General features: G+C 42.9%; 1 protein-coding gene across 7 annotated transcripts in view; it reads left to right on the forward strand.

Moving 5' to 3' along the window:
* Positions 1 to 18,776, forward strand: part of LOC105475271 (dedicator of cytokinesis 4) — a 474,119-nt gene extending 455,343 nt beyond the window's left edge. For 5 of the 7 annotated variants that reach the window (XM_011730368.3, XM_011730372.3, XM_011730365.3 and 2 more), the window contains 9 exons: positions 1,534 to 1,653; positions 2,005 to 2,126; positions 2,452 to 2,572; positions 4,507 to 4,588; positions 4,739 to 4,848; positions 6,998 to 7,070; positions 9,136 to 9,249; positions 12,579 to 12,640; positions 16,134 to 18,776. In XM_011730368.3, coding sequence (XP_011728670.2) covers positions 1,534 to 1,653; positions 2,005 to 2,126; positions 2,452 to 2,572; positions 4,507 to 4,588; positions 4,739 to 4,848; positions 6,998 to 7,070; positions 9,136 to 9,249; positions 12,579 to 12,640; positions 16,134 to 16,592 — 1,263 coding nt within the window. In that variant the 3' untranslated portion in view covers positions 16,593 to 18,776. The remainder of the gene's footprint in view (positions 1 to 1,533; positions 1,654 to 2,004; positions 2,127 to 2,451; positions 2,573 to 4,506; positions 4,589 to 4,738; positions 4,849 to 6,997; positions 7,071 to 9,135; positions 9,250 to 12,578; positions 12,641 to 16,133) is intronic. The other 2 variants (XM_011730367.3, XM_011730370.3) reach the window with 2 other exon arrangements.
* Positions 18,777 to 20,796: the final 2,020 nt, after the last annotated feature.

The raw sequence follows: 20,796 nt of genomic DNA on the forward strand, positions 1-20,796 counted from the left end.
GCCAAGGTACACCCTTATAAACATTATGATCTCCATGCTGGAGTCTGCTTCCCAGCACACTTGCAACTTGCAACAATCTGTGAACCAAAGGGAAGTCACCTAACGCTAGTGTTTAAAATGGAGAAGACAGGGGCCCCTATGTTTAGATTCACCTCCTACATTCCTTCCATGTCCTCATCACAGATGTGGCCTCTCCCTTTACTCCAACTGTGCCTTTCAAAGGCATCCTTGATATTTGTTATGCAAATGTGCAGGCAGTGGGCAGCATCCAGAGCCCTGTCCCTTAGGGAAGGTGCTGGATGCCCCAGCCCGCCAGGGTCAGTCCTGTTTGACCTGAGCTTTCAACCTAAAATCTTCACAAGCTGCAAAGATTAAAAACAGCAACAATAACAACAAAACCTTGTAGTGATGTAGGATTCATTTTCCTCCCAGTCTGTGAAATTTGTCCTTTTGACCATGTTAGCATGGGGGGCATTTTTTAAATACAAAAGACAGCTGCTGCTCAAATCAAAGGAATCACACACTATTGATGGTTGAACAAAGAAAGGTTGAATGTTTACCTTCATCTCTTCGGATCCTCACAGCAGGAAAGTTTTTTAAGTAGGACCTGCTGTCTTGTTGAATTATAAGTGAAAATGAATAATTTTTTTTTGGTTTTTTGTTTTGTTTTTTGTTTTTGAGACAGAGTCTAGCTCTGCCACCTAGGCTGGAGTGCAGTGGCGTGATCTTGGCTCACTACAACCTCCACCTCCCGGATTCAAGCAATTCTCCTACCTCAACCACCCGAGTAGTTGGGACTACAGGCACGTGCCACCACACCTGGCTAATTTTTGTATTTTTAGTAGAGACAGGGTTTCACTGTGTCAGCCAGGCTGGTCTTGAACTCCTGACCTTGTGATCAGCCCGTCTTGGCCTCCCAAAGTGCTGGGATTACAGGGGTGAGCCACGCGCCTGGCCAGGAATAATCTTTTTAAACAAAAACAAGAAGCATAGAAACTGTCATAGAATTCCTTTTCATTTTTTCCATCCTCCCTGGCAGATTCTGAAAGTCTGTGGGAGGGATGGATGAGCACAGAGGAACCCGATGGGAGAGAGAAGGAAAATGTGGGGGAGAGGATGCCATGCAAAGAAGAGATCCTTAGGGGAGAATTGCCGGCCCTCTTAACAGGGAGCAGTGCCCACCCCTATTCCTTCTCCACCCTGGGAAGAGAAGGAAGTGTCCAAAAGACACGTAACTGTTACGAAGCATTGTAATTATAGATCTAAAATACGTGGGAAAGAAGCCTGGGGGAGTAGGAAAATTAATCTGAAATCAGAACCAAGTTCTAATCCCCATTTGTCTTTTATCCATGAAGGATTTTTCAGATCCTCAGTTTTTCTTCACCTGTAAAGTGACAACTGTTCCTACCTTGTCAGAGGCAGAGGATTAGCAGTAATGTAAGCAAAATGCATAGTAAAGTGTTTGGCCCATAGCAGGCACTTAGTGAGAGGTAGTCATTGATGTGAGGTTTTTTCCTTATATTGTTAATTAAGGCACAGATTCTGGAATTTGGTTTGGCCGTGCATGAGAAGTTTGTACCTCAAGATATGAGACCCCTTCACAAAAAGCTGGTCGACCAATTCTTCGTGATGAAGTCGAGCTTAGGGATACAGGTATGTACACTTAGGTGTCCATGGCGGGGCAGCCTGACCACTGCCGTTTGCTTGTTAAAGGGATGATGATATATCCAATAGTGACATCTTTTGGTTTTTCTACCAAACTGCACTGTTTTACCAGGGAGCCCTCAAATACAATTGCCTTGTCTGCTATTTGCGAGGCTTTCCTTTTGGGAAAACACAAATGTAAGCGAGGAAAAGCCAAATAATTCTGGAACTTGCTTTAATAGCTCCCTATGTAAACATTTGATGACAATTAGGATGTGTGTCTAGTATGCTAACCTATCTCATCAGTAATTTTGCCCATATCATTACTGTAATGAGATATTTCCTTCACTACATCTTTAGGAGTTCTCTGCTTGTATGCAAGCCAGTCCTGTCCATTTTCCTAATGGAAGCCCTCGTGTGTGTAGAAACTCAGCACCTGCCTCTGTGAGCCCAGATGGTACCAGGGTAATTCCTAGACGCAGGTAAGTCATATTCCAAATTATCTTACAATTTGGCCTCACCCACAAGATGATCTGGAGTGGTTCTCTCATTCTTTATGGCACAATTTGTCAAATATGCTATTTCTTAATGAAATAACTAACCCACGAGGCAGCTGCAGACATCTGCCACTGGTGAAACAGCAACAGCGTGAGAAATAAATAAACTCAAACATTTGATTATATTGAGGCAAACAGGAGAAAACAAAATGGGATATATTCCCCCCCCCTTTGGTTTCATAGCATTCTAGCACATGATAAAGTACAATCTGGAGACTGAGTTAATGTCCTTTTTTTTCCCCCGAAACAGCCCATTAAGTTACCCAGCTGTCAACCGATATTCTTCCTCCTCACTGTCCTCACAAGCTTCTGCTGAAGTAAGCAATATTACAGGGCAATCAGAAAGCTCTGATGAAGTCTTTAACATGCAGGTACTTAATTAGCTTTTTGTCTGGTTGTGTTTATTCCTTTTCTGTCTCAGTCATGAGTGTTTCTGTTCATTCTGCTGCGCTGATGAACAGGCCAACGAGCAAGAACTTGGCTTAAGGACAAACCTTTAAACACTCTTCTTGCTTTATGGGTCTCTAGAGTCTACAAAGACGTTTCTCTTAAAACTGCGCCATCGCTCTAAGACGACATCAGCAAGCGATGGAAAAGCCCAGGCACGCTGCACAGGGTTCAGCTCTGAGACCTGCCCCAAGTTCCTTCTGCAGTCCGGGACTCTCAGAGTGTGTCGCCACTCACTAGCTGCCTCTTAGCTTGCCTTTTTATTTATTTATTTATTTATTTATTTTTTACGGGTCTGACTCTGTCGCCCAGGCTGGAGTGCAGTGGTGCGATCTTGGCTCGCTGCAACCTCTGCCTCCTGGGCTCAGGCAGTTCTCCTGCCTCAGCCTCATGAGTAGCTGGGATTACAGGTGTGCACCACCACGCCCGGCTAATTTTTGAATTTTTAGTAGAGACGGGATTTCACCATGTTGGCCAGGATGGTCTCAAACTCCTGACCTTGAGTGATCCACCCACCTTGGCTTCCCAAAGTGCTGGGATTACAGGCGTGAGCTACTGCGCCCAGCCCCTCTTAGCATTCCAAAATGGCTTTTTGTTCTTTAAGACGACATGATTTGTCTAGGTGCAGTGACTCATGCCTATAATCCCAACACTTTGGGAGGCCGAGGTGGGCGAACTTGAGATCACTTAAGATCCGGATTTTGAGACCATCCTGGCCAACATGGTGAAATCCCATCTCTACTAAAAATACAAAATTAGCCGGGCATGGTGGCACACGCCTGTAATCCCAGCTACTCAGGAGACTGAGGCAGGAGAATTGCTTGAACCCAGGAGGAGGAGGTTGCAGTGAGCCAAGAGCACATCACTGCACTCCAGCCTGGGCAACAAAGTGAGACTCTGTCTCAAAGAAAAAAAAAAAAATACACAATTTGAGGGTCTGTTTTAAAATTCTCTTTACTTATGTACATATCAGAAAGTTTCCAAAGTTTGTTTTTTTTTTAAACACAAGAAAAATGCAGTTTTTAGGAATTTTAGAGCCAGTATAACTCCTGCAACCATTTTATTTAAACACTACTAATATGGCATTTATGATAGTTCAGTAAGACTAAGCTGAAATTTTCCTCACCACTGTCTTTGAAAAAGGGGCATAACACATATTTCCCAATTCATGCTTTGAACATTTTTTTTTTTTTTTTGAGACAGAGTCTTGCTGTGTTGCCCAGGCTGGAGTGCAGTGGCGCGATCTTGGCTCACTGCAAGCTCCACCTCCCGGGTTCATGCCATTCTCCTGCCTCAGCCTCCCAAGTAGCTGGGACTACAGGTGCCCGCCCCCATGCCCGGCTAATTTTGTTTTGTATTTTTAGTAGAGACGGGGTTTCACTGTGTTGGCCAGGATGGTCTCGATCTCCTGACCTCATGATCTGCCCGCCTCGGCCTCCCAAAGTGCTGGGATTACAGGCGTGAGCCACCATGCCCGGTCGAACTTACTTTTACAGATAACGAGAAGGCACATTTTATGCCTTTTATAAGGCACATTTTATACCCACCTATTTTGGGGCCCTAGGCTGGAAGTCTGTCTACTTACACCTCAACCAAGGAATGCGCTGCTAAGTGGTACAAAGTCACAGTGTGTAGCTGAATCTAACACGAAGGCATTCCTTTGGCAGGAGTCAAAATCTCAGACTTTTTATTAATTCATGCAGACTTCTTTGTCAATCTAAGTTACTAAGATTTTTCTATATTGTTAAATGGACTTTTTGCTGATTTGAAAAAAAAGTTGATGATTTTGTTTCAAATATGTCAGTGTTGTGGGCAGCCTTTAATCAGGGTGTGATAATAGCTCCCTGTGTGTTTCCAGCCAAGTCCATCTACCTCAAGCTTGAGTTCTACTCACTCGGCTTCACCTAATGTGACAAGTTCTGCTCCATCGAGTGCCAGAGGTCAGTGCCAGAGTGTGGGGAAGACCAAGGGTACCCAGAGAACATTCTAGTCCTGGGAACTATGGCCAGCTGCCACGCGTTCAGGCTCTCTTCTCCAAACAGGTGCAGCACCACTACCATGCTGATGCTCCTCTCTCCTTCTCTTCCCAGCTTCTCCTTTGTTGTCTGACAAACACAAACATTCCCGAGAAAACTCTTGCCTGTCCCCAAGAGAGAGACCATGCAGTGCCATCTATCCAACACCCGTGGAGCCTTCGCAGGTATCCTTGTAGGGTAGAGGAACTAGAAAACAAGGACGATTCTGGAATTGCTTACATATCTCTGCAGAAACACATGGTAGCTGCCGAAAGCAAGCAGCTGGGCATTGTCAGACCAATCCACCTGGTGAAGAGTGCACCTCTGTCTGCTGCCCATGGTTGGAAATTTCTGCCTGAGCCGTGTTTCTTTTTTTTCTTTCCTTTTTTTGAGACAGGATCTCACTGTGTCACCTAGGCTAGAATGCAGCGGCACAATCCTGGCTCACTGCAACCTCTGCCTCCCAGGTTCAAGCGATTCTCCTATCTCAACCTCCCAAGTAGCTGGGATTACAGGCATACACCACCACGCCTGGCTAATTTTTGTACTTTTAGTAGAAACGGTGTTTTGCCATGTTGGCCAGGCTGGTCTCGAACTCCTGACCTCAGGTGATCCACCCGCCTCGGCCTCCCAAAGTGCTGTGATTACAGGTATGAGCCACCATGCCCGGCCCTGAGCCATGTTTCTGATAGGGACACATGGTAGTTGCTTGGCAGTGAAGCTAAAAGGGAAATGGGAAATTTACCCTCCTTGATCTATTTCATTGCTGCTGCTTAAACATTACGCAAAGTAGTTGGGTGAATAAAGTGCCTGTGTGTGTTTGCATGCCCTGTGTATGTAACAGAAGTCTGGGGGAACGTCTTAGACTAGGAAAATACCCTTGAAGAGAAGCATTCTCCTGCCCAGCAGTCTTTGCCTTTGCCTAGACCTATTTAAAAGAGCTGCAACAGATTCCTTTCTGGGTACCCATGAGTATAGGAGCAATTTGTTTGCCTTTGCCATTCTTGAATGCATGAGAAAAGAGTGGTTCAGTCATTGGCCTTTCCCTGTCAACTCCTCATGGGAGGAAGGGAGCATGGCCCTCAGCCCCTGCCTGAACTTGGTTTTGAAGTGATCCCTGTTTTTTTGAGAGCAGAGACTTGGGCTCAGCCCTTGGGCACTTCGAGAGCCTTGAAGGTTGGTTTCAAAGTTGAAGATTCATGGGTAGCCTCTGAATTTTAAAGATTATTTGGGAATAATTTAGGAGCAGAGAAAAATAGTTATTTCTACGCCAGGTAATTTCTCGTGTTTTTCTACACTGTCCTGGCAGAAGTCTGTAGCCGCATCTGGAAGTGAATGAGCGCGAGTGGGATTTGGCTTGATTGGTTTGTCTTTGCTGATTGTGTGATCCTCCCGAAAGTCCCGGGGTACCGCCTCTGCACAGCGCTGATGTCTTGCAGAAATTATATCTGAATGCATTTGGCTGGACTAGCTATTACCCTTTGTCACTCGATGATGCTGCAAGGGAATTTCTCAGTTTGTTCTGCTCCAGGAGAACTTGTTGCCAGCATGGGCAACTCTGAAAGCCTTCTCTGATTAGCCTCCCAAGTTTTCTGGTTTTAGCAAAATTGGAAGCAGTATATATGTTGCCAAAATTTCAATAGTGCGCATTGCTGTAGTACATCTACTTTTAAGGACTTGGTACTTTCTATTTAATATATTAGGTAAAACTATGTAAAACTGGCATTTTTATAAGTTAAAAATTGTAGACTATCAACTATTTCATTTTTTTTAACCTAATAAAGGATTTTTAACATGCAGGGGTTAAATGTCATTCGCAAGTGATTTTTTGAACTAATATTTCTCCTTTAATTCTTACTTCTGTTTTATATCACCACTGTAGCATTTGTATTTATAAAGAACTCCATACAGGCCAGGTGTGGTGGCTCATGCCTGTAATCACAGCACTTTGGGAGGCCAAGGTGGGAGGACTGCTTGAGCCCAGGCGTTCAAGACCAGCCTGGGCAATAATAGTGAGATTCCATCTCAAAAAAAAAAAAGAACTTCATAGCACAACTGCTATTTACAATTTATTTTTTACCTTCCATTTTATTATGAACATTTACCATTTACATTTAAAATGTAATACAAACTTTTCAAACACTCTCAAAACCTAAGGCTCTTCCCACCCCCTTTTACTTAAATCTAATTAAATTATTTATTCCTAGGCCCATCCTATCATATGAAAATTATTTTGAACCAAAAGTTTTAGTGAGGGGATAATCATCTCATTTTCTAAAAGGTTTCACATGTCCGTATATCACATCATAAAAATCAACCCTTGTACCTTTGCAGAGGATGCTGTTTAATCATATTGGAGACGGGGCCTTGCCACGCAGTGACCCAAATCTCTCTGCACCTGAAAAAGGTAAGACCAGCCGCATGATCAGGCCTGGAATGTGTAAGGGCTTGTTCTATCCTCATGTTCTCCAGTCTTCTGTGTGTCTGTGTGGAAAGCAGTGCTCTAGCACTTTAATGATCAGGAGTGGTATGCTCTTTAGGGGATTAATGAAAGACAGTTATTCATGATCATTTATCAAAAGCTGTTTTTATAAGATTTTAACAGCAGAATCTGAGCAAGATAGGAAGGCCTATGTTTAATGGTCTTTTGTTACCATCCAGTGAGTCACCCAGGCAATGCCTCCTCTTCCTGAAACAAAGTTGCCAATTAGGCTCCTTGTTCAGCACCGTGAAAATAGCTTCTCCCAGATCGATTCGGTGGTCCCATCCTTTGTCTCCCTTACAAAGCTCATTCAGCCAACTCATGTGTTGTTTGTTGTGACTCAGATACGGCTCTTGTACAATTAAATGCCATTTAAGAATTGCAATCCAGTGCATAATGGAGTGTGCCCTGCCTCAAGGTCACACAAAATGAGAACCAAACACATGGATAGCAGTAAATAGCCAATTAGGGTCAGTCTGCAACACAGCAGAAGATGAAGAGCAGATTAAACACGATTTCCTCAGCTACAGGTCGGGGCTTGCAGCAAGTCACCCATTCACCTCTCTCAGGGTCAGGCCTCAAAAATAAGAGCAGTTCCCCAGACCAATGAATCAAGAGTCGTTAATGAAATATTCTGGGAAAGTGCCTTTTAATTGCCCTCATTAAGAAATAAACTGTACTGTCATTTGGGTACACCAATACATTAGAACTTTCCTTGGAAGATGCAAATTAGTGAAGTCTTAGGCAAAATTATTTTAAAACACAAATTTGGCTTTAATGTTACAAGTCACATGTTGATCTTTGTCGGAACTAAGGAATGTGGTATTTTTCTCACCCCTTCTACTAAAGAAAACCACAGGCCGGGCGGAGTGGCTCATGCCTGTAATCCCAGCACTTTGGGAGGCCGAGGCGGGTGGATCACGAGGTCAGGAGATCGAGACCATCCTGGCTAACACGGTGAAACCCCGTCTCTACTAAAAATACAAAAAATTAGCCGGGCGCGGTGGCGGCGCCTGTAGTTGCGGGAGGCTGAGGCAGGAGAATGGCGTGAAATCGGGAGGCGGAGCTTGCAGTGAGCCGAGATCGCGCCACTGCACTCCAGCCTGGGAGACAGCGAGACTCCGTCTCAAAAAAAAAAAAAAAAAAGAAAAAAAAAAAAGAAAACCACAATGCAAATTTAAAAGAAGAGAGAAAAAAAATTTTAAGAGGGGTAACTCCATCCCATTAAATGAAAATGAGAGTGGTAAAATGTTAAAATTCTCAACATGCCCACCAGATGGCAGTGTCTGTACAGGGAGTGAGTCACTGGAACTCAGATTTGATGTAAACCTCATTGCATAGAGGCTATTTACAACCAGCGTATCCTGCCCTTATTCCTGCCAGGATTGCTCCATATTGCTGCATTTTACCGAAGCACAGAGCAGACAAATTACAAAATAAGAATGATACTGTCAGTATTCCAAGTCATTTTTTAAGGACATATTTCAGTGTAATTCATTGATTTCAGAAAGTTCTTTCCTCAAAGAGTTATCAATGAGATAATGTGGCATGGCTGTTCTTTCCCAAGAATTCTGCCAAATAGTTAAAATATTAGTATGTCATTATCTTCTCCATTTTGAGGTGTCACTTGTCCAGAAATGTCTACTAAAAACCAAGTTTTAAAATAGTCCAGTGACTACATCTTCCGTCTGTTATCCAGCATCTAAATACATGTGTAATTCTCAGCAAGTTTTACACCCCAGTGTAAAGATTTGTAGTTCCCTTTGACAGCACTAAGGGAAATGAAGAGACTTGCTAGCGCCCAGTTAAATGGTAACTATAACTGTTAGGCAGCCAATTAAATAAAGATTTAGTATTCAACAAGTTTCCTGTTTTGTTTTTCATCCAGTTAATTTTTTCATTCTGGATAATTCTGACTTTCTTCTAAGATCTCAAGCATTGGAAGGGCAAAGCTGGACCATGTGTTTTTAGCTGTGTTATTCCCTTCCAGCTGTGAACCCCACCCCTAGCAGCTGGAGCCTGGACAGTGGGAAGGAAGCCAAGAACATGTCGGATAGTGGGAAACTTATCTCTCCCCCTGTCCCTCCAAGACCCACACAGACTGGTGGGTATTTGAAGCATTTGAACAATCACTTTTATAAAATAACTTTTATTGACTACTCCAGCTTGTCCTGAATTCCTGAGAGAAAGGTAGGCATTTGATTTCTGGGATAAATACCTTAGTAGCTGCGTAATTCCTTGACAATTGTCTCCCTCTTTCCTGAACTTCTATTACACGGGGTCAAACAATGGTCCGTTCCAAGTAAGCCTCTCAGATTTTATAAAGTGCTCTTTACCAAGCCACCATTCTCAAATTCGGGGAGGCACCCTAACCTTGGTAGGTCACTAGCATCTTCTCTAACCTTCACTTTGAACCACTTCATTCTTATCAACCTCTGCTAACTCAGCTTCTTTCTTCAGTCTTATTCAGGCCTGATGCCAAAGTTTCCAGTTGCCTCTAAATAGCTGTTGACTAATAGTTATGCTCCACAAGCTTATCAGAGTGATTAACTTTGCATCCGCAGTTATCTGTTGCTTTGAGAGGTCTCTATGCAAGGACTGTATTTCTCAAAGGGTTGATTCAGGGTACTGCCTCCGCTCAGGTGGTGGTTTAAGCAGCAAAATCTTGGCCAGGTGTGGTGGCTCACGCCTGTAATCCCAGCATTTTGGGAGATTAAGGTGGGTGGATCGCTTGAACTCACAAGTTCAAGACCAGCCTGGGCAGCATGGCGAAACCCGTCTCTCCAAAAAATACAAAAATCAGCCAGGTGTGGTGGTACACACCTGCAGTCCCAGCTACTTGGGAGGATGGCTCGAACCCAGAAGACCAAGGTTGCAGTGATCCAAGATGGCACCACTGCACTTCAGCCCGGGTCATTGAGTCAAACCTTGTCTCAAAAAAAATAAATAAATAAAAAAGCAAATTCTCAGTTCTAACCTCACACCTACTGAATCAGAATCTAAGTTTTTCTGGGGTAAGACCCTAATATCTGTATTGTTATGAAACCTTTCAGTGATCTAGTGATCCTTCTGCTCACTAGATCTTAAGAACCACTGAAAATGGATCTTAAGCCTCCTTGCCTCCTGAACTTGCTTGGTGACCTACATGTGGGGCCATTTTTAAGAGGGGCCTGCCCTGTTTTACTAGCTTTGCTTATTCTGGATGGGAGAGTTTTTTCAGCACTTACCTATGTCTATGGTGGATTTGAAGTTTTACAAATACAACTAGCCTAAAAACAAGAACAAAAAATGACATGATTTCTTTCATAGATGTTTCTAGATTATTCATGTTTCATCTGCTGTAGTCTAGCATCTCATCCTTCTTTACCTCTTTTTAAGATAAACTGTGGGCCAGACAAGGTAGTTCACACCTGTAATCCCAGCACTTTGGGAGTCCGAGGCAGGCAGATCACTTGAGCCCAGGAGTTTTGAGACAAGCCTGTGCCACATGGCAAAACCCCATCTCTACAAGAAAAACAAAAATTAGCCAGGCGTGGTGGCACACACCTATAGTCCTAGCTACTTGGGAGGCTTAGGTGGGAGAATTGCTTGAGCCCAGGAAGCAGAGGTTGCAGTAAGCCAAGAGTGCACCACTGCACTCTAGCCTGGGCAACAGAGTGAGACCCTGCAACAAAATACAATAAACTGTGTGCCACCCAATTTACTCTCTACTTGTCAAAGCCCAAAGTCAAGTCACCAATAATTTTTGAAAGGCATATGAGGTCTTCAAAGAAAACAAGAAATAACTTTAAGCTTATTGATGACCTGCATTAGTGTATCAGTATGTGTGCAGAGGCCTAAAACTTATCGGCCAAATTATTTGTATCTCATTCACAATGTACATATATTCAGGCAGTCTCCAGTTTAAACCTGGTTGTGTCCCTAAAGTTGAGAACCTGCAAAACATTTTTTAGGGAATAATATTGATGGTCCTTAGGTTTCCAGGCCAGTTCAAACCTGAAGACAAGGATACTGATGGAACTATTTTAGGTTGCTGTGGGAAATCGCCTTTCCAGAGAACTATTTCTGCAAATGTGCTGTGGTTGCAGGGGCCACCATGGTGGTGTCAGCAACTGCCTGAGTCAAGAGGAAGAGGGTCCCAGGGAACAATAAACTTTCTGCCACCATTAAGGCAGGAATATAGTTCCCCATCAGGATCAGCTTCTCCCTACAGACATGATTTTCTTCCATAATCATCACCCACAATCAACGGGACAGGAGAACTAATGCTGTTATTAGAATGTGACACATGCTGACAGCATGATCCAGCAAGAGAGAGGCTGCATACCAGCAGTGTGATCATGGAGCACTCTTCCTGACCCCTTAGGACCCAGAGCACACAGGTGACCTTATCCTTCCCAAGTTCACTGGCAGGGCTGCCATCCCTTCTGCACTGATTGCTCTCATGTTCTGTTCTTATGTCATCATCTGTGGTCACTGTTGTGGGGCTCTGTAACTATCTTTCTTCCTTACAGCCTTTCAGTAGTTTTGTTACGAGTTACAAACCTCACTGTGACAGCTGGGAGAGTGGCAGCTAATCACAGAGCAACATGCCCAAAGTTCACCGAAACATCTCTGTGGAATTGAGAAATGTGGCTGACCCTCGCCCTGTTGACTGTGTCACGGCCAGCCTTCACCATACAGGACTGTGCTTTAGAGAGCTGGATTTGCTACACAAGCGTGCATACAGGAGCAGTGCTACCACACATGCTGTGTCCCACGAGTAGGACTTGAAAATCTAGAGAGAAAAAGCAAACAGTTCACTCTTCTTGGCCACGATGATGAAATCCATAGAGACCCACCACGAGGGGATAATGGGAAGACCTGAGTACAAGCATTAGGGGAAGAAATGGAAAACCATGCACCTCTTGTATGGCCATGGCCAAGGGTTTTCTACCTATTTGGAGAGTACTGGAGTTGTTGGGGGGAGCCGATTCAATATATTCCCATAGACCTGTTCCAGGCTGCTGGGGTGGCCATGGTGTTCTCATTGGTGCTTAGGTCAAAGACAACAGCTGTTCCCCAAGAACTGCTCCCTAGCACCTCACACCTAAAAGCACCTTATGAGATAGAGCAAGCAGTGCAGAAGCACCTGAACTTTGGGGAAATGGAAAGGACATTGGATGAGTTTGGGAACCTGTCATTTGGTCAAAGCATCATATATGCCATGATAACTTTTTGCTGATGCTCCCATATCTTGGCGGTGCCGCCCTTTGTGAGAACCCATTCTAGATAGGCATCATTTAGCTTCTGCCCCATCCTCACCACCCCCTTTGCTTAGAAGGTCTTTATGCACTGGATCATCTATCTGGGTTTGTAACACAGAGAGCATGTGCAGATAGTCAATCGTCTGGTTTTTCTTAATTGAAATGTTATCTCTCTCCCCATTGACAGCTTCACCAGCAAGACACACGACATCAGTATCCCCCTCACCTGCCGGGCGATCTCCATTGAAGGTAAAGGCCCGTCTTTCGACTGAGGCTAGAGACTGGCCCAGGTTTTTTTTTTCTCTAAGACTCATCCCGGATATATCAAAAGGTGCTTTAATTTGCAGGGACAAGGCAAAGAACATATCAAGCAGGGATAGGGGAAGCTGGGTAAGAAAAGAACACTGGACTTTCCCCTCTGGGTGCCTCCTCCACGAATGCAGCCATTTGTTTTTCCATGATTAGCCTCATTCTCCAAATGGTAGCAGTGAGAACTTGCAAACTGAAGTCAGTGCATATACTGAATTAGGAAAGGAATGTGGTCCTAATGTACCTCCTAGGAAATTTTCAGCCTGGCCTTTTAGTTTCAGGCACATCAAACACACACACACTTAGATTGAGAAACATCACTATGAAGATCTACTAAATATTCTCTGTTGTCTTTTTGCCTTTATCATAAGCCTCACCCATTTTATCAAAGCCAAACCTAACAGTCTCTTTTAATATTTTTATACCAAGTTTCTCATTTACATTAGAAATACATACTTGATCATAAAAAACAAGGCAGTAATATGGATTTTAAACATTTCTAGGGAACAAACTGGAAAGTTGTAAAGGTCAGACATTTGAATTGGTTTGCAGACATGGGCTATTTAACAACTTTAAACATAAAAAAAGTCCCTCATGAAGATAAAGAATAATATTTAGTCTCTATCCAAATTGAATCAGACTAGCTTCAAGGATTGTCAGTGCGTGAGAGATTGGTGTTCAGAACTGCTGCACCAGAGGCAAATATGAAGTGTGTTGAAAGAATGATTTTGTACCTGAGTGACTCAGGATTTACACGCTCCGTGTCTTTTGTGTTGATAAGCTAGTTCTAGCTAATGTTCAAAAGACAAATTAGCCTCTACAAATACATAGGGGCAGGTTGCGATCCAATGCATCTGTGGTGCTAACGATGGTTGCTGATAGAAATTGAGAAACTGGAAAACAATCCGCCTCCCTCCGCAAAACGGAGAAAATTGCAAAGAAGTGTGATTCCCTTGCATTGCCAAAATTTCTGATGTAGAAATTCGCGGGTAAGTGCAAGTGATTGGCTCATTTTGTTCTCATTCTGTAATGCAGCTGTTATTATGAAGTACCTGTGACAGCATTCACTCTGGAAGCCATGGCCTGTCACCTCGATGTGATGGAAAGGAAAGCAATATGGCTTTTCCACACTTTTACATTTACTCTTACTCACACAGAGCTCCCACACGTTGCTATGGAATTACCATCTGTATTTTTCAACTTAATTTTTATTGGGTCGTAAGAAAATAAGTCTTAGAGATTAATTCTTAAACATTAAAAAGAACCCAAGGGCTAAAAATGTTTGAATAGCTATGAAATAGTCTTAGTTAGCAAGCTGGTATATGCTGTCTTTCAGCAGACCTGTATATATTTTTACTGGCCATATACAGTCCGAAGCCATGTCTTTATACGTAGGGTTTGAAGGAAAAGAACATAGATCGAACATTTGTGTTATATCTCCTGGGTTACATTAGGGGGCATACTGCTACCATGTTACTAGCTTTGCAGTGTGCTGCCCTAACTGATAGAGTTTAGTGGGGTTTTGGGAATTTTTTCCCCCGCCAGCCATTAAACTATGGGTCTAACCCTACAGCGAAGACTGAGCTGACCTGCCATATTTTGAATTTCAGGTCTAACTTTTGACAGAGGTAGCAGTGAATTGGGAACTCTTAATTGGCCTTAATTTTAGGCTCCTACTAAATGACAGGATATATATCTACCAGCGTTGTTTTGTTTACAAAGAGAGACCAAAGTAAAGTTAGCTTAAGATGGCATTTCTCAAAGTGTATGCCACAGAACATTAGTTTTCCAGGACATTATGTAATAAGCGGGGAAAAAAAGGTCTATAGTCAAGTAAGTTTGGAAAACACTGGGCTGAACAAAATTATTTGTATTCCTTTATTCTAAGACTTGAAAATGCGAATATGTTTTGAACATACACAAGGAGCATACGGTGGGCAGCATTTCCCAGCAGAACCCTCTTTTCACAGAGCATCTCTTAGGACTCGTTTTCCGTGGGATACCAGTTGGGAAAGCAACAAACTCAGATGCCAAATGGAGCCAGACAGCTGACATAAATGAAGGAAGGAGGCTGGGCATAGTCCCCACATGGCACAGTGGGGACTGGCACAGTGAAAAGGGACAGCCCCTGCTCAGCTTTTAAAGATTCTCTCTATTAAGAGAATGTGTGCCATTGTGGCCAGAACTTCTAGCTCCTTATGAACTGCCAGAATTCTGGAGTTTCATGTGAAATGTGAAATGTTAAAAAATAACAACTAAATCAGGTTTTTAAAAAACCCTGCTGATGAAACAGCTCACATCTCAGGCTACAGCCCGGGAGCTGCCAGTATGCCAGTTCAGCTCAGGAGTCTGGAGTGATGGCTGGAGAAATCAGGTGCAGGACCTTGGGTGCCTCTGCTCCTCCTCCTCAGCTCTCTGGGTCCTCTGAGCTGAGTGTGCTCAGCGGCCCTGGCTCCTGGCCTGCAGCATGCCCTGCTGAGCTGGGAAGGTGAATAGGGCCCCCAAAGGTTGTATGGTGGTTTTTGTGTTAGTTTTTTTTTTTTTTTTTGACCAGTTCCTCTCTTCCAAACTATAGGACTAATGTGTGCCTCCAAATTATCTTGGTGGGTACCTTTTTAAAATTATTTTTCGAGACAGAGTCTCATGTGCACTGGTGGATCACGGCTCACTGCAGCCTCAACCTCCCAAGGCTCAGGTCATCCTCCCAGAGGAACTGGGATTACAGGCATGAGCCACCACACCCAGCTAACTTTTTGGATTTTTTAGTAGAAACGGGGTTTTGCCGTGTTTCCCAGGCTGGTCTGGAGCTCCTGGCCTCAAATGATCCGTGCCTCCGCCTCCTAAAGTACTGGGATTACAGGCGTGAGCCACCACGCCTAGCTCATGTATCCTCTATCTGAAAATAAGGAGTAAACTGGGCGGTGAACTGAACTCAAGGACTGGTGGCCCTGGCAGATAAACGTCTGGTGTGCATTTTCAGTGCTACAAAGGACAACACTCAAATTTGAGTGTGAGTGTATTAGTCTGCTCGGGCTTCCCCCATAAGATACCACAAACTGGGTGGCTTAGACACCGGCAATGTATTTTCTCAATTCTGGCAGCTAGAAGTCCAGGATCAAGGCGTGGCAGCCTTGGTTTCCCCGAAGCCTCCCTCCTGAGCTTGCAGACCGCCCTTCCTGCAAGGCCTTTGTGTGTCGCATTCTTGGCGTCTCCCTGTGTGTCCAGATGCCTCTTCTTATAAGGACACCAGTCAGCTTGGATTAGGATGCACCGTAATGACCTTTTACCTTAATCACCTCCTTAAAGGCTGCATCTCCTGATGCAGCTGGCTTTGGGGGTTCTGGGGGCCTCCGCATGGGGGCGCGCATTTCAGCGCATCTGCGTTCACGACTCAATACTGTGTCTCCCTCTCGTTTCCTTCTCCCCGGAGCAGGGCTCTGTGCAGTCTTTTACCCCCTCTCCGGTGGAGTACCACTCACCAGGACTCATCTCCAACTCCCCCGTCTTGTCGGGCAGCTACAGCAGTGGGATTTCTTCTCTCAGCCGGTGCAGCACGTCGGAAACCTCAGGCTTTGAAAATCAAGTGAACGAACAGTCAGTCCCCCTGCCGGTGCCAGTGCCGGTGCCTGTGCCTGTGCCTGTGCCGAGCTACGGCGGGGAGGAGCCGGTGCGCAAGGAGAGCAAGACCCCGCCCCCGTACAGCGTCTATGAGCGGACTCTGCGGCGCCCTGTCCCGCTACCTCACAGCCTCTCCATCCCCGTCACGCCCGAGCCGCCTGCGCTGCCCCCCAAGCCTCTGGCAGCGCGATCCAGCCACCTGGAGAATGGGGCCCGGAGGACTGACCCCGGCCCGCGGCCCAGGCCCCTGCCGCGCAAGGTCTCTCAGTTATAAGTCACTTTTCTATGTACCTGCGATGCATTCTTTGCCCGTTTACAAAATAAGAAGTATGATGAGAAGACATTTAGTGTAGGCACTTTAATAACTTACTCAGATCCTTCGATGAATGGAATTAAAACTTGCTTATTAATATCATGTTGCACAATATTAAAAGTTGCAGATCTAAAACGCCAGATGTTAAATGAAGTAGGGCTGAATTTCATTAAAACGTTTCTCATTTGAAAGTGGTAAATAGTGATAAAGACTCCTTTTGTACCTTTTTATGTTCACTTTTTTTTATATAGTTTAATCTTAAAACCAATACGATATTGTCAGACAATACAATGTGTGACAATGTTGTATCCTTTTTACTGAATACTTGATACTTGGAGAAAGCTTATTAAGTCAGTGTACATCCTAACACAGTGGTCCTTATTTTAGAAGACTTCTGTAAATAAGGCAAGGGTTTTGGCTCTTCCCCTGAGCAGATTATCAGTGCAGATCATCAGAATTAAAGTTCAAGCAGGTGAGCAAGACAGTATACTTAAAGGGTTGCAAGGATTGGGACTGGAAATTGTTTTGTTCTTGAAACAAAATGCTTCTTTAAGGTTGCTTTTGCTGTTTGACTGCTGTCTACATTCTTAAAATGCTATTTCGCGAATTGGTTGCTAAATCCCTTACTACCCTGACACCATGGTATCTACTGTATTTCTTTTCAAGGTGCAATTTGCTTCAGAGTTCCAATCAGCTAGATTAAGCAAGAGACTCCAGAAGAAATGTTTACTTGAATTTTGCGCTTCCTTTCTTGTTTCCTATAAAAAATTTGTCATTGAACAAGAGCAAGTGCTCAAGTGTTAAAGAGGCACAAATGACTGTGCCCCATTAGCAAGAATTCAGGAATCAATACAGGACAGTATTAAATTAATAGCTTAAGTGAAGAAAAAAAAACTTAGTGAAAATGTATTAGCATGATTAAATGGCAAAAGGACTTATCAAAGGCAAGGGCATTAACTTTCAGTCCTGCACAAAATAAAAAATTCCTCACGACTCTCCACTTTTACCAGTGGAGTTTGTCTTAGCTGACCTGTCGTCTTTCTGTTGAAGGAGGGTTGCTGTAGACTTCTCTAGCTTGAATATTGCAACGTAGCATCTTAGATCTAGGTAGGGATGCTAATGCCACAGTTGTAGAAGTGTGAATAAAGCACCTTGTCTGTAGTAATGTATTTTATATCTTTGTTTTTTCTTTTACTGACTGTTTATAACACTCAATTGACAATAGATATGAACTGTATTTTAAATCATACTGTTAAATATTTTCCCTCTTTTGTTGGGAAGCTCATTTTAGTTTAACCGTGTTTATTTCGTTGGTAGCTTACCTGGAAGGCAGTGACCACTTTTTTATATTCTCTTAATGAAACCATTCAGCAGGTATATGCTGTTGAGGCTGGTTATAGAGGTTTTCTATAATAAATGTTCAAGTATTTTTGTATATAACTGGTTAATTTTAATAAGAGATACCATTATGTGTAAAAAAAAGTAAAAATAAAAGCAAACAGTTGTTGATGCAGTATGATTGTTATAATTATGCCAAATACTTTATGTATGGAAAAAGAATATTTGTACATATGTGCTTTTAACAATTCTGCCATATTGACTTTACAATTTTGAATGTCGGAAAAATTAATATATGTTAAATATTTATGTTTAGTGAAAGTGTTCATAATTGAGAAAAGGAACATATGCATTTTAGCTTTGTATCTTGCAAGTTTTGCAGTCAGAAATTTTTTCAACTAGCTTTTGCTTTTGCTAACACTTTGTGTCTGTAACCACATTCATATATATACACATAGATATGTGAAGCTCCATCTTTCTGTTGCTTTAAAGAAGTAAAAACTTCCATTTAAATAAGATGACATGCATAAGATAACAAAGCTTCCTTGATTTCCTTTTCCTGTGTAATTTAATAGATTTGTTGACTAGTGCTTGGGCACAGTATAAATCAGTGTTATTTGCTCTTGGAGCCATTTTTTAAAAAAAATTTTGGCAGTGAGCAGTTGAATTTATCTTGAATTTATCATGTGTGTGTATTTCTGAAGCAGCTACATAGCAGAACATTTTAAGGGATTCTGTTAGCCCACATGTTCATGTTGGTTGCTGCTGAATGGTAAATATTAAATAAAATTACCAGATTAATCTTAATATTTCTGTCTTTACTCCTATCATCAGCATGTCTTTACTTGGAATAGAAGCGACTCTTGATCTTATTATAGTGAGATTTCTAGCCTTCTGTTTTAGATAGATCCTGTTTGTGTTGTCGTGCCCAGATAGATGCATTTCACACTCACTACAGCTCACTTACGCCGTAGGAAACAATCACTGGAAAGGTAACAAACAATATGGGTTAATAGCCCATAGAGAAGGTAGCATTTACCTGGTTGGCTGACCATTCATTGGCCCTAACCAGAGCCAACTTAAGTCAAACCATCAAAATTTGTTTGCATCAGAAAACTTGACATAAAACAGATAATTCCAAGCATGTAAGGGCATGGTTAAATGCTGCTTTTGACAGCTGTGGTAAAAATCTATCTGCATGCCAACTCTTCTCCCTGGTTTTCATAAAATAATAGAAAATATACATTCAATATACACTGAAAACCCCATTGACTATAAGATTTCTATTAATAAAGCCTGGCTTTTAACTTGGTGAAATGTATCAATATTGTATTAGGTTTAAGACATTTATGTAACTCAGTGCCAAGAAAACCATTGTCTACAGCTTCAGCCTCATTGAATACAAAAACCCATTTAAAGGCCATTGTCAGCTGGGTGCAGTGGCTCACGCCTGTAATCCCAGCACTTCGGGAGGCTGAGGCTGGTGGATCACTTTAAGTCAGGAGTTCAAGACCAGCCTGACCAACATGGTGAAACCCCATCTCTACTAAAAATACAAAAATTAGCTGGGTGTGGTGGCAGGTGCCTGTAATCCCAGCTACTCAGGAGGCTGAGGCAGGAGAATCACTTGAACCCAGGAGGCAGAGGTTGCAGTGAACTGAGATCATGCCACTGCACTCCAGCCTGGGTGACAGAGTGAGACTCTTGTCTCAAAAACACAAAAAATAAAGGCCATTGTCAGTGTCTTTCTGATTGTTTCTCAACATTATCTAAGTGACTTTGGAATATTTTTGGGTTATTTACATTACAACTGAGCCCATCAGTTTTGGACTCTACAAGCATAATTACAATAGGAAGAGCTCAGTTTCCTACATAAGTAGGTTTCTCCCTGGATTGTTACTAACTGTTCTACAAAACACAACAAAGAGAACAACAAGTTGCATAGCTTTGCCTTTGTTTTATCAGTGCACATTGAAAGGTGGTTTGTACTGAAATGAATTCTTACTTATTTATTAAAGTAAGCCCAGCCCTCATTATGTAAGAATACCATACAATCCCCGTGCTTTGGGAGGCCGAGGCGGGCAGATCACGAGGTCAAGAGATCAAGACCATCCTGGCCAACATGGTGAAACCCCATCTCTACTAAAAATACAAAAATTAGGTGGGCATGGTGGCACATGCCTGTTGTCCTAGTTACTCAGGAGGCTGAGGCAGGAGAATCACTTGAACCCGGGAGGAGGAGGTTGCAGTGAGCTGAGATTGCACCACTGCACTCCAACCTGGCGACAGAGTGAGATTCCGTCTGAACAACAACAAAAAAATGAATACCAGAAAAATAGGTTGGAAAATGTAGCAAAATACCAATCCCCAAACATAACTATTAATATTTTTACATATTCCTTTTGCCTTTTTCTACACATATATATTACATAGTTTTTCTAAATTGTTAACTGCTAGTTCCTCAAAGACACAGTCATCAACACAATCTATTGACAATACAGGGCTGAGTTCATTGCTCCCTACCATAAGGGAGAGAAACCCACCTCAGCAGAGCTTTGGTAGTGTCTTATGGCAAAGGGTAAGATCAGATTTTGTTGAAATTCTGGAGTTTTGTTTAAGGTGGATCTTTTAATGAGCAGGCCTTGAGTAGGACTGGGTAAAAATCACAGTATAATTGTTTAGGATGAATACAAACAGCCAGGCAAGGATTTTAAGTGAGGGGGTTCAGAGAGTCTTATGTCAGTTTTAGTGCCACCAGCAATATATTTTTGTGGCAAGTTTTTCAAGACTGGATATCAATGTGTGTTTACTTATTTAATATGTTGGT

This window comes from Macaca nemestrina, chromosome 4 (genome assembly GCF_043159975.1).
Source record: "Macaca nemestrina isolate mMacNem1 chromosome 4, mMacNem.hap1, whole genome shotgun sequence".
NCBI classification, from domain to species: Eukaryota; Metazoa; Chordata; class Mammalia; order Primates; family Cercopithecidae; genus Macaca; species Macaca nemestrina.